Source organism: Argopecten irradians, chromosome 2 (genome assembly GCF_041381155.1).
Source record: "Argopecten irradians isolate NY chromosome 2, Ai_NY, whole genome shotgun sequence".
NCBI classification, from domain to species: Eukaryota; Metazoa; Mollusca; class Bivalvia; order Pectinida; family Pectinidae; genus Argopecten; species Argopecten irradians.
Genome location: NC_091135.1, coordinates 62,725,158 through 62,738,154, shown reverse-complemented (window position 1 = coordinate 62,738,154; position 12,997 = coordinate 62,725,158). Strand labels below are relative to the sequence as shown.

At 35.9% G+C, this 12,997-nt stretch overlaps 1 protein-coding gene across 3 annotated transcripts in view; it reads right to left on the bottom strand.

Moving 5' to 3' along the window:
- LOC138316191 (hepatocyte nuclear factor 4-gamma-like) overlaps positions 1-12,997 on the bottom strand; it is a 47,548-nt gene that overhangs the window by 14,860 nt on the left and 19,691 nt on the right. Inside the window, exon 1 of one of the 3 annotated variants that reach the window (XM_069257759.1) lies at positions 5,452-6,231. The exons of the other annotated variants lie outside the window; for them this stretch is intronic. Coding sequence (XP_069113860.1) covers positions 5,452-5,854 — 403 coding nt within the window. The 5' untranslated portion in view covers positions 5,855-6,231. Of the gene's footprint in view, positions 1-5,451; positions 6,232-12,997 lie in introns of those variants that run through there. 3 annotated transcript variants of the gene reach the window in all.

The following is a 12,997-nucleotide window of genomic DNA, read 5'->3' as shown; positions in this document are numbered from 1 at the left end:
AAAACATTTTCTGAATCAAAATTAGTAATATTCAACAATTTAATTTTTAGTTAGGTTTCATAATTAGGTCAATTTTTAAAGTACCTGTACTTTTGAAGGAGAGAAATAGACACCCAATAATTAATGTAAGGTTATCAGATTAACAATAGATAATGTTATCATATTGACATCTCATTTTAAACTTCATCTTGAAAGTTCAAATCAAATCAACAAATTCTTCAGATAATTTAATGATAGCACAGTATGTCATTTTTGGGCTGAATGTACCTGATTTGTGATAGTGTTGTCGTAACGAGATAATCAGAACTCAGGTTCTAACAGGTAAGCTAACGAGTTATGGAACAGGTACAGCAGCTGATAACGACTGCTGTTGTTGATAAGTTATCAGTGTAACTGAATTTACCTGGCTGTCCATCAGGAACACCTATATACAGGTATTTACCTATCTCTAGATAACATCATCTTCACTTATCTAAAGGGGCGATAACTCACTTATAGCATGTTTACATATCTAAGGTAGATAATTCACTGCATGACATGAGAGCAATATTCAGCACATATTCTGAATAAAAAGAATTATGCTGAAAATACAACCAATCTTTTTTTTCTTCTTTTGAAAATAATTTATTAATCTTACATATATTGTACTTTTGTCACTCTTTAAAGATATCTTCTTAACATGGTTACTGGATAAGTGATTTTTTAAGAAATATTTTTTCATATTCACATTCTTTGTAATGATCAATGCCATTACTAAACAGGCATCTAAAAACAAATTTGCCACTTTCACGCTCACAGACAGTATAACTCTATGCTCTAATATAAACAGTATCACCAATAAACCAATATATTTCCAGTCGTCTTGCATTAAATCTCATGTCACTCTCTCATTTAAACACCATTTAATTTACCTTTGATAGATTTATATATGTATTTGTTATTCATTACAGTACAGAACTAGTATCCTGTAATACTCAACCCTGTTGTATAAATGGTTTATCTCTTCCTCATTATAGTACTGAACTAGTATCCTGTAATACTCAACCCTGTTGTATAAATGGTTTATCTCTTCCTCATTACAGTACTGAACTAGTATCCTGTAATACTCAACCCTGTTGTATAAATGGTTTATCTCTTCCTCATTACAGTACTGAACTAGTATCCTGTAATACTCAACCCTGTTGTATAAATGGTTTATCGCTTCCTCATTACAGTACTGAACTAGTATCATGTAATACTCAACCCTGTTGTATAAATGGTTTATCTCTTCCTCATTACAGTACAGAACTAGTATCCTGTAATACTCAACCCTGTTGTATAAATGGTTTATCTCTTCCTCATTACAGTACTGAACTAGTATCCTGTAATACTCAACCCTGTTGTATAAATGGTTTATCTCTTCCTCATTACAGTACTGAACTAGTATCCTGTAATACTCAACCCTGTTGTATAAATGGTTTATCTCTTCCTCATTATAGTACTGAACTAGTATCCTGTAATACTCAACCCTGTTGTATAAATGGGTTATCGCTTCCTCATTACAGTACTGAACTAGTATCCTGTAATACTCAACCCTGTTGTATAAATGGTTTATCTCTTCCTCATTACAGTACTGAACTAGTATCCTGTAATACTCAACCCTGTTGTATAAATGGTTTATCTCTTCCTCATTACAGTACTGAACTAGTATCCTGTAATACTCAACCCTGTTGTATAAATGGTTTATCTCTTCCTCATTACAGTACTGAACTAGTATCCTGTAATACTCAACCCTGTTGTATAAATGGTTTATCTCTTCCTCATTACAGTACAGAACTAGTATCCTGTAATACTCAACCCTGTTGTATAAATGGTTTATCTCTTCCTCATTATAGTACTGAACTAGTATCCTGTAATACTCAACCCTGTTGTATAAATGGTTTATCTCTTCCTCATTACAGTACAGAACTAGTATCCTGTAATACTCAACCCTGTTGTATAAATGGTTTATCTCTTCCTCATTACAGTACTGAACTAGTATCCTGTAATACTCAACCCTGTTGTATAAATGGTTTATCTCTTCCTCATTACAGTACTGAACTAGTATCCTGTAATACTCAACCCTGTTGTATAAATGGTTTATCTCTTCCTCATTACAGTACTGAACTAGTATCCTGTAATACTCAACCCTGTTGTATAAATGGTTTATCTCTTCCTCATTACAGTACTGAACTAGTATCCTGTAATACTCAACCCTGTTGTATAAATGGTTTATCGCTTCCTCATTACAGTACTGAACTAGTATCCTGTAATACTCAACCCTGTTGTATAAATGGTTTATCGCTTCCTCATTACAGTACTGAACTAGTATCCTGTAATACTCAACCCTGTTGTATAAATGGTTTATCGCTTCCTCATTACAGTACTGAACTAGTATCCTGTAATACTCAACCCTGTTGTATAAATGGTTTATCTCTTCCTCATTACAGTACTGAACTAGTATCCTGTAATACTCAACCCTGTTGTTATAAATGGTTTATCTCTTCCTCATTACAGTACTGAACTAGTATCCTGTAATACTCAACCCTGTTGTATAAATGGTTTATCTCTTCCTCATTACAGTACTGAACTAGTATCCTGTAATACTCAACCCTGTTGTATAAATGGTTTATCTCTTCCTCATTACAGTACTGAACTAGTATCATGTAATACTCAACCCTGTTGTATAAATGGTTTATCGCTTCCTCATTACAGTACTGAACTAGTATCCTGTAATACTCAACCCTGTTGTATAAATGGTTTATCGCTTCCTCATTACAGTACTGAACTAGTATCATGTAATACTCAACTCAACCTGTTGTATAAATGGGTTATCTCTTCCTCATTACAGTACAGAACTAGTATCCTGTAATACTCAACCCTGTTGTATAAATGGTTTATCGCTTCCTCATTACAGTACTGAACTAGTATCATGTAATACTCAACCTTGTTATAACGTTAGAAATAGCAGAAACATGTATTCTTCTGGAATTATATACAACTCAGAGATTGTACAACTCAAATTTTCAAATATTTTTTTGAATAATTACCAACACAGTGTAGTATCAACATACTCATGTTATATACCATACATATGACAATATAAGACAAACAGTTTTATTATAAGACGTATTTCTTTGAGAATTTGAGTCATTAAAAGTCGTTGACAGAAGTAATTTAATTTGTTTTGCCAAAGAACTTAAGAAATCCTTTTTTTCAACATAAACAAGGACTGTACACAATTATGTGTTTCTGCTATCCCACATACTTTCCATATAAAATATGTTGAAGACATATGACAAACAGGACAAATATTTCTCCATAAGACTGATCCAATGTACCAGGTTATGATAGTATAAGTCCCAGTAAGATCACATTTACATAAACTCTTTTTTCCACACCAAAATTGAATATTTTCCTCAATAAATTACTGTGGTGTTCTTCTGATGGATGACAAGTTTGTCTTGACCAAGTTTCAGTATACTGAATTAGTGAAATTGACTAACACTAAATATCAACTATTCTCAAAATCCACTAAAAAGTTTTTTGGCCCCCAAAATACCGGAAAACATATCAATATTTTCTTATTTTCTGTCACAGTTCAATGTGATGTGATAAACTTTGTCAAAATTAGACTTAACCACAAATGAAAAGCGCAACACCTTAGTCTAGTGCTGTTCTCCTTGTCCACAGATGTAGGCGATACAAAAACAGGCTCAGAGGGGGAGGGCTACGGTGAAAAAATATCACCAGATTCAATTTAAAAAAATCTATCCATTCTTGGAAACTGTTACTTGCATTGCATTTGCTATCCATTCAAGAAAATCTAATGCAGATTAAAAAAAAAATCAATTTGCTAAAAATCATTCTACTTTATTTTTCTTTTGAATTTTACTAATTTACATAGTGTTGAATAAAACAATTTCAGCATATTACAATGTTTGGTCAATTAAAGAAGCAGAATGCAGCCCTTCATACAATTAAGATTTGAAATGAAGACAAGTTCTTGTCCATTGCTCCCTTATATACCACATTTAAAGTATCTTTAACTACATGTATATCTTTTAGCTATCACAAACATATATTTTTAATTAAAGTTCTTACCTGCAATGATCTTCAAATATTTTTGTCTTAAATTCCATTTCTTGACGATTTTCTTTCTAAATATGAAAAGATGTCACGCGCTTCTTTTCAAAATTATAATTTCCTATTTCCCACAAATAAACTGTATAAAGACATTTTGGAGCAAAAAATGGTTGTGCATATAATTAGAACCTACTTAAATCTGAGGAAATTTTGTTGTATTGAAGTTTATTAACACTTGTATATCTTTGTACATTGGACATGAACACCAGGTACGAACAGTACAAATTTCACAATTAGTTAGCTATGGTATAAAGTACAAAGATACCTGTATCTATTGTGTCAAGTCCGATCATTTAATATCCACCCCAGTAACAACAATACATCAGATGATCAATTATATCTAATACCTCAGGTACTCAATCTAATTACAAATAACATCAACTTTGAAAAGCTTTAAGTCTAAATAAAGGAGAATTATTTTGAATCTATAACATAATGGAGTTGCTCCCCTTGAATCAGAATATGAAACTTCAGAAACAATTACCAGGTAAATTGTATGTTCTTTACAATAATATACCCATACAATAAATATCGGTATATTAATTTACCATAACAATACATCAATCACTGTGAGTGTATTAAGCTAGTCAGGCATCAAGCTTAAGTTTTCTTTTTTTGCCAACTACATGTACCTAATTAAGCCATATCATATATATGATAGCCAGTATATTATCTATACATCTGTATCTACCTTGTACAATATTGGGCTCTTTCTAAAGGTATAATGTATAATGGAATCCTTATAATCATCAAATGTTGTTTGATTTGCAATGTCTTATAAAAATGAAAAATGATCTTGATCTTTCTATCTTTATGTGAACAATGTCAATCTACTTTCTTATAAATCCACCTGAGAATGTCAGTCAGCCTGTCACAGAGTATTGTTGTGGATTAACTCAGGTACAATTTTTTAACAGTTGTTATTTTGTCATACTGTATTCAATATAATGCCTTACATCAACCTCAAATTTAAACAAAATCTTGATTGATTTGATAAAGAAATATATTCTTCCAAAGATTTTGATGTCTCAAAGCAACTTTGATGTTTTCCTTGACATTCCTCCAGGTAACGCCATCAACTACTGGATAGGTCAATGTTACGTTAGTTTTTTGGACTTTACAATCACCTACAGTATCCTTCTGAAAGCATCCCATAGGCTTGTGATACGTACCCTCTCCCTTGAAGACGTCTGATTTTTTTATTCCTCAATAAAAACATAGATTACCTCCAAGGACCTTGCATTACAATAACTTATTGTGGGGATAGACATGTCTCCAACCTCTTACCTTTCTTGTTTTCTAGAAAAGACAAAAGTTCCTCTCTAAGACTTCCTTCTCCTTCCAGTATCGGCTGCTGATGCTGACGAGCCTGATGATAATGGTCATACATCTGCTGATGATGAGAGAAACGATGAAAAGATGGATGACTTGCTTCAGCCACCTGTGCATTAGATGCAGTGTTATTATGGTATTCACCATTTTGAAATGGTTGTCCTTCGTAGGCTGCATTTATCCACTTCATTGCGACTGGATCGGGATAAACTATCTGCTGTCCAGCATCTTTTGCAAACTTGCAGGATGAGAATTCGGTCGTGTGACAAATGGTTTTAAGCTCCAACAAGTTTCCTTGCCGGCCTATCTGAGTGTAGGCATTCGCGGGGCTCGGCGTCATCAACCCTCTATCAAGCATCTTAGAATCAGCTGATTTGAATGGTACTTAAGAGTTGTCAATTGAAAACACTATAATGACTCGCTCGTCAATTCTCCAGTGACTTCATTGACCCAGATACAGTAGAGACACTTCAGTCTGCAAAGTTCATGTGACGCATATAATGCTGAGGCAGATGGTCACGAGTCACCGACAATTTCAAATGTCGTATATACAAAAAACAAAACGTTGTCCTTAACCTTATATCTAGTGCATCACTGGTATTTATATAAATCTTGGTACCACAGAAATCCAGAGAGTGGACCAGATCAGCTGGAAGCAAGACCGAGTATGTCCTCTGATGAAAACTCACGATGCTTTTTATTTAGTGTTATGCACTACATTGTATCTCTCAACTTGAATAATTTCCGTAGGGAAATGAGTACACAATTGTTATTAAAACTATGATGATAAGATCAAAGGGATAAACAAAAGGCTAGTGTTTAATGTTCCCTCAGTCTCCCCCTCAGTCAGGATATCAGCGACGGTCCCAGCAACCACATCACTAACCACACATCTATTCAATGGATGCACGCGACTAAGTCAATCGGCCTAATGACACACTTTCTATAAAGCAAATTATGTCCTAATAATTTCTACAAATGTACTAACTTTCCTTACTCATCTGCTGTCGACACAGACAGAGAAACACAACAAAGTGAGAGCATGTCCTGTATATCTGATTGCTTCCTTCACATGGCATAGATCCAGATCTAATGCTGAAATCCTAAAACAATCTCTCAAACCTTAGAACAAACACATTAAATCTGTAAAATATACAAGTGTCGTCCATGTCTTAATGGCAGGAAAGCTTAACATTACAGCTAATAATCCCATGGGAATAAATCTTATTGACAAGATCATCAAAACTCATTCCTTATCTTTACTTTGGGAACTTGGATCATTATTTTTCTATACAGGTTTAAGTTTCTACTTATTGAATCCACAAAAAGAAATAACTAATAGTAATTAAATTTCATTTGAATTAATGCAACGTTTAAATCAAAAGACCATGTGTAACATGAAAACATAGTACTTTTACCATTAATACTGCATTTATCATCACCTTCTGAACAACTTAATTACAATAAATCAAATGTTAATTTTCGCAGGTTGTCTGTACGTTTCCAGACATCCTCAGTTAATTACTATGTTAGTTGACTATCACTGTGCGACAACAAAACAGTAAAATGAATTATTGCCATTAATATAGATAATGTAGGAAATCTTGCATTTGTTAAGTGTTGTAATCTCACTTTAAGTAGGCCATTGATGTATTTTCTTAATTATCATTGTTTTTAAGAAACTTTAAATTTTTGTATCGGAAAGGTAGTGGGCCTTAAATAGTATTCAATAATAATACATACTCAAATCTAAACTCACAAACATCTTAAATTGTTTTAAATTATTTACAAATTTCAATTTGCAATTAATACATAATTTCAATTTGCAATTAAAACATAATTTCAACTCACCAATTCCTGATATCATACCTGAATTTAAATGTGTTTACAGTTGATTGAAATTATTGGTAAGGGGCGCCTGCTTTTATGATGAACAGTAATTGATTTTGATATACTAACCCCTGTTTTTCATTGACCAAAAATGCCTTAATTAATGTAATTCACTGTCATCAAATATTCTAAAAGTTAATCATTCTTTTAAATAATTACCATTGTCTGATTTCAATTAACCTTAACACTGATAGGCAAACATCCTAAGTACTGGTAAACTGAAATATGCATGTTGCACTATTGCTATGTCGATTTCATCAGTGCTAAGTCTGAGTACCGTATACAGCCATGATGTCAGTATTAGTTATATGATATGCCAGTAATAACTACAGGAAGTTGTGGGGCTAAGGAAACCTTGACCAAGGATTACACCACAACTCAACAGACATCTGTCAAACCATGTCAACTCAGATTATCTCTGATATATACCTTACAACAACACCACCAGATAGAACTGTGCCAGTGGAAACATAGCTTTAAGTTCATCTAATTATCAAGCAATATCTTAATGATTTTTACTGTATTTTTAATTTGCATGTTGCATCAGGGCTTATTACCGGGGGCGTTTGTCTTTTTTTTCCAATTTTGGGGTTAACTTTACAGAGGGGGTGACAATTACCGAGAGGGGGCGTATTTACCAAGAGGTATTACAGGAATTCATCTTCCGAGAGGGGGCTTATTACCGAGAGGGGGCTTATTACGAGAGGGGCGTATTACCGAGAGGGGGCTATTACCGAGAGGGCGTATTACCGAGAGGGGGCGTATTACCGAGAGGGGGCGTATTACCGAGAGGGGGCTTATTACCGAGAGGGGGCTTATTACCGAGAGGGGGCGTATTACCGAGAGGGGGCTTATTACCGAGAGGGGCTATTACCGAGAGGGGGCTTATTACCGAGAGGGGGCGTATTACCGAGAGGGGGCGTATTACCGAGAGGGGCATATTACCGAGAGGGGGCTTATTACCGAGAGAGGGCGTATTACCGAGAGGGGGCTTATTACCGAGAGGGGGCTATTACGAGAGGGGGCGTATTACCGAGAGGGGGCGTATTACCGAGAGGGGGCGTATTACCGAGAGGGGGCGTATTACGAGAGGGGGCGTATTACCGAGAGGGGGCGTATTACCGAGAGGGGGCTATATTACCGAGAGGGGGCGTATTACCGAGAGGGGGCGTATTACCGAGAGGGGGCGTATTACCGAGAGAGGGGCGTATTACCGAGAGGGGGCGTATTACCGAGAGGGGGCGTATTACCGAGAGAGGCGTATTACCGAGAGGGGGCGTATTACCGAGAGGGGGCGTATTACCGAGAGGGGGCGTATTACCGAGAGGGGGCGTATTACCGAGAGGGGGCGTATTACCGAGAGGGGGCGTATTACCGAGAGGGGGCGTATTACCGAGAGGGTATTACCGAGAGGGGGCGTATAACCGAGAGGGGGCGTATTACCGAGAGGGGGCGTATTACCGAGAGGGGGCGTATTACCGAGAGGGGGCGTATTACCGAGAGGGGGCGTATTACCGAGAGAGGCGTATTACCGGAGGGGGCGCGTTATTACCGAGAGGGGGGCGTATTACCGAGAGGGGGCGTATTACTGAGAGGGGGCTTCTACGAGAGGGGCATTACCGAGAGGGGTATAACGAGAGGGGCGTATTACCGAGAGGGGGCGTATTACCGAGGGAGGCGTATTACTGAGAGGGGGGCTTCTTACCGAGAGGGGGCATATTACCGAGAGGGGGCGTATTAACGAGAGGGGGCGTATTACCGAGAGGGGCATATTACCGAGAGAGGCGTATTAGCGAGAGAGGTGTATTACCAAGAGGGGGCATATTACCAAGAGGGGGCGTATTACCGAGAGGGGGCATATTACTGAGAGGGGTCGTGTTACAGAGAGGGGGCGAATTACCGAGAGGAGGCGTATAACCGAGAGGGGGCGTATTACCGAGAGGGGGCGTATTACCGAGAGGCGACTTATTACTGATAGGGGACTTATTGCAGATAGGGGACTTATTGCTGATAGGGGACTTATTGCTGGTGGAATATGATATATAGGTCTATACAAAGACAACAGATTAACAGCAGAATAACTCTATGCTACAGCTGACATGGCCATACTTTGTATTTCTAAGCAGACAACAATTTTGTTTGTTGTAAATGTACTTTTATTAACTTTTTAAGGAGTTTAAATGGTTATCATATAGCATCAGAATTTTTTCTCTCATTAGCCAAATTAATACTCAAATGCAACTAAAACCACAAAATCAAGGCTACATGAAGGCATGAAACCTTAATTATTAAGTGATCAATGCACACTTTTTGACTGTTTGTCGCTCGCTTATATATCTACAACCTCACAATCCGGTTATATAGGTATTAAGTGGATGTGAATCCGTTGACAGTATTATACCTTATATGGGAGTATCTTCATCAGAAATGAACTCTGATGACCAATGTATGTTGTTGTAAGTGACCAACAAACTGGTCAACTACCACTGAGTAACATGTGCAATCCACTTGCTACTACAATGCAGCTCGACTTGACCTACATCAACCGGAGAGAAGCTGGTGAAAATGAATCATCTCTTTATCACAACAAGTTCATTCATTATATAGTCAGAGTCACATGGCCGACATGTTTACTGCACATCAACCACAACAACCGCAATGTCAACAACCAACAATGGGTAGAGGACGAGGGGGGATGTCCCACACTTCCTATACAAACACACTGCACTCAGCTGCATGTCAAAAGGTGTTGATACATTCATAGTCAGCTGCAGTGATACATACAGCACACCAGCAAACTGATAGTACTTCATCAATTGTTTTCAGATAAATACTTCCAACATCAAATTTCTTTACTTGGAAGTAACACCTACCAAGTAACTTCATTAACCTAATGTAATATGATGCAATTGGTGCAGCATATTTAGAAATGAACAGGATGAGGCCATCATGGGATATCTAAGAAAAAGATGATTGATTTTTTTTCAAAATGCATCATTATATATCTTCTTTAAAGACTTTCTGAATGACATAATATTACATCATATTTTCGAGCCGTCAATCCTGCTGACATTGTTACTTTTAAATCCTGTCTGTCTTCCTGTTTATTGTAAATTTCCTTTGAATGTCTAGATTTGATTATCTTTACCCCAATGAAGCACACATAATTGAGAAATTCCTTTTGTTTAACAATTATACCTTAATTATTAGTCTCTTTTTTATTTCCTTCTGTCTATCCCAATGTAACACTTGTCTCTATTTCCTTCTGTCTATCCTACTATAACATTTGTCTTTGTCTATTTCCTTCTGTCTATCCTACTATAACATTTGTCTCTATTTCCTTCTGTCTATCCTACTATAACATTTGTCTCTATTTCCTTCTGTCTATCCTACTATAACATTTGTCTCTATTTCCTTCTGTCTATCCTACTATAACATTTGTCTTTGTCTATTTCCTTCTGTCTATCCTACTATAACATTTGTCTCTATTTCCTTCTGTCTATCCTACTGTAACATTTGTCTCTATTTCCTTCTGTCTATCCTACTATAACATTTGTCTCCATTTCCTTCTGTCTATCCTACTATAACATTTGTCTCTATTTCCTTCTGTCTATCCTACTATAACATTTGTCTCCATTTCCTTCTGTCTATCCTACTATAACATTTGTCTCTATTTCCTTCTGTCTATCCCAATGTAACACTTGTCTCTATTTCCTTCTGTCTATCCTACTATAACATTTGTCTCTATTTCCTTCTGTCTATCCTACTATAACATTTGTCTCCATTTCCTTCTGTCTATCCTACTATAACATTTGTCTCTATTTCCTTCTGTCTATCCTACTATAACATTTGTCTCTATTTCCTTCTGTCTATCCTACTATAACATTTGTCTCTATTTCCTTCTGTCTATCCTACTATAACATTTGTCTCTATTTCCTTCTGTCTATCCTACTATAACATTTGTCTTTGTCTATTTCCTTCTGTCTATCCTACTATAACATTTGTCTCTATTTCCTTCTGTCTATCCCAATGTAACACTTGTCTCTATTTCCTTCTGTCTATCCTACTATAACATTTGTCTCTATTTCCTTCTGTCTATCCCAATGTAACACTTGTCTCTATTTCCTTCTGTCTATCCTACTATAACATTTGTCTCCATTTCCTATCCTACTATAACATTTGTCTCTATTTCCTTCTGTCTATCCTACTATAACATTTGTCTCCATTTCCTTCTGTCTATCCTACTGTAACATTTGTCTCTATTTCCTTCTGTCTATCCTACTATAACATTTGTCTCCATTTCCTTCTGTCTATCCTACTATAACATTTGTCTCTATTTCCTTCTGTCTATCCTACTATAACATTTGTCTCTATTTCCTTCTGTCTATCCTACTATAACATTTGTCTTTGTCTATTTCCTTCTGTCTATCCTACTATAACATTTGTCTCTATTTCCTTCTGTCTATCCTACTATAACACTTGCTTCTATTTCCTTCTGTCTATCCTACTGTAACATTTGTCTCTATTTCCTTCTGTCTATCCTACTATAACATTTGTCTCCATTTCCTTCTGTCTATCCTACTATAACATTTGTCTCTATTTCCTTCTGTCTATCCTACTATAACATTTGTCTCTATTTCCTTCTGTCTATCCTACTATAACATTTGTCTCTATTTCCTTCTGTCTATCCTACTATAACATTTGTCTCTATTTCCTTCTGTCTATCCTACTATAACATTTGTCTCCATTTCCTTCTGTCTATCCTACTATAACATTTGTCTCTATTTCCTTCTGTCTATCCTACTATAACATTTGTCTCCATTTCCTTCTCTCTATCCTACTATAACATTTGTCTCCATTTCCTTCTGTCTATCCTACTATAACATTTGTCTCTATTTCCTTCTGTCTATCCTACTATAACATTTGTCTCTATTTCCTTCTGTCTATCCTACTATAACATTTGTCTTTGTCTATTTCCTTCTGTCTATCCTACAACAACATTTGTCTTTTCCTTTTGTCTATCCTACTATAACATTTGTCTCCATTTCCTTCTGTCTATCCTACTATAACATTTGTCTCTATTTCCTTCTGTCTATCCTACTATAACATTTGTCTCCATTTCCTTCTGTCTATCCTACTATAACATTTGTCTCCATTTCCTTCTGTCTATCCTACTATAACATTTGTCTCTATTTCCTTCTGTCTATCCTACTATAACATTTGTCTCTATTTCCTTCTGTCTATCCTACTATAACATTTGTCTCTATTTCCTTCTGTCTATCCTACTGTAACATTTGTCTTTGTCTATTTCCTTCTGTCTATCCTACTATAACATTTGTCTCTATTTCCTTCTGTCTATCCTACTATAACATTTGTCTTTGTCTATTTCCTTCTGTCTATCCTACTATAACATTTGTCTCTGTCTATTTCCTTCTGTCTATCATACTATAACATTTGTCTTTGTCTATTTCCTTCTGTCTATCCTACTATAACATTTGTCTTTGTCTATTTCCTTCTGTCTATCCTACAACAACATTTGTCTTTTCCTTTTGTCTATCCTACTATAACATTTGTCTCTATTTCCTTCTGTCTATCCCAATGTAACACTTGT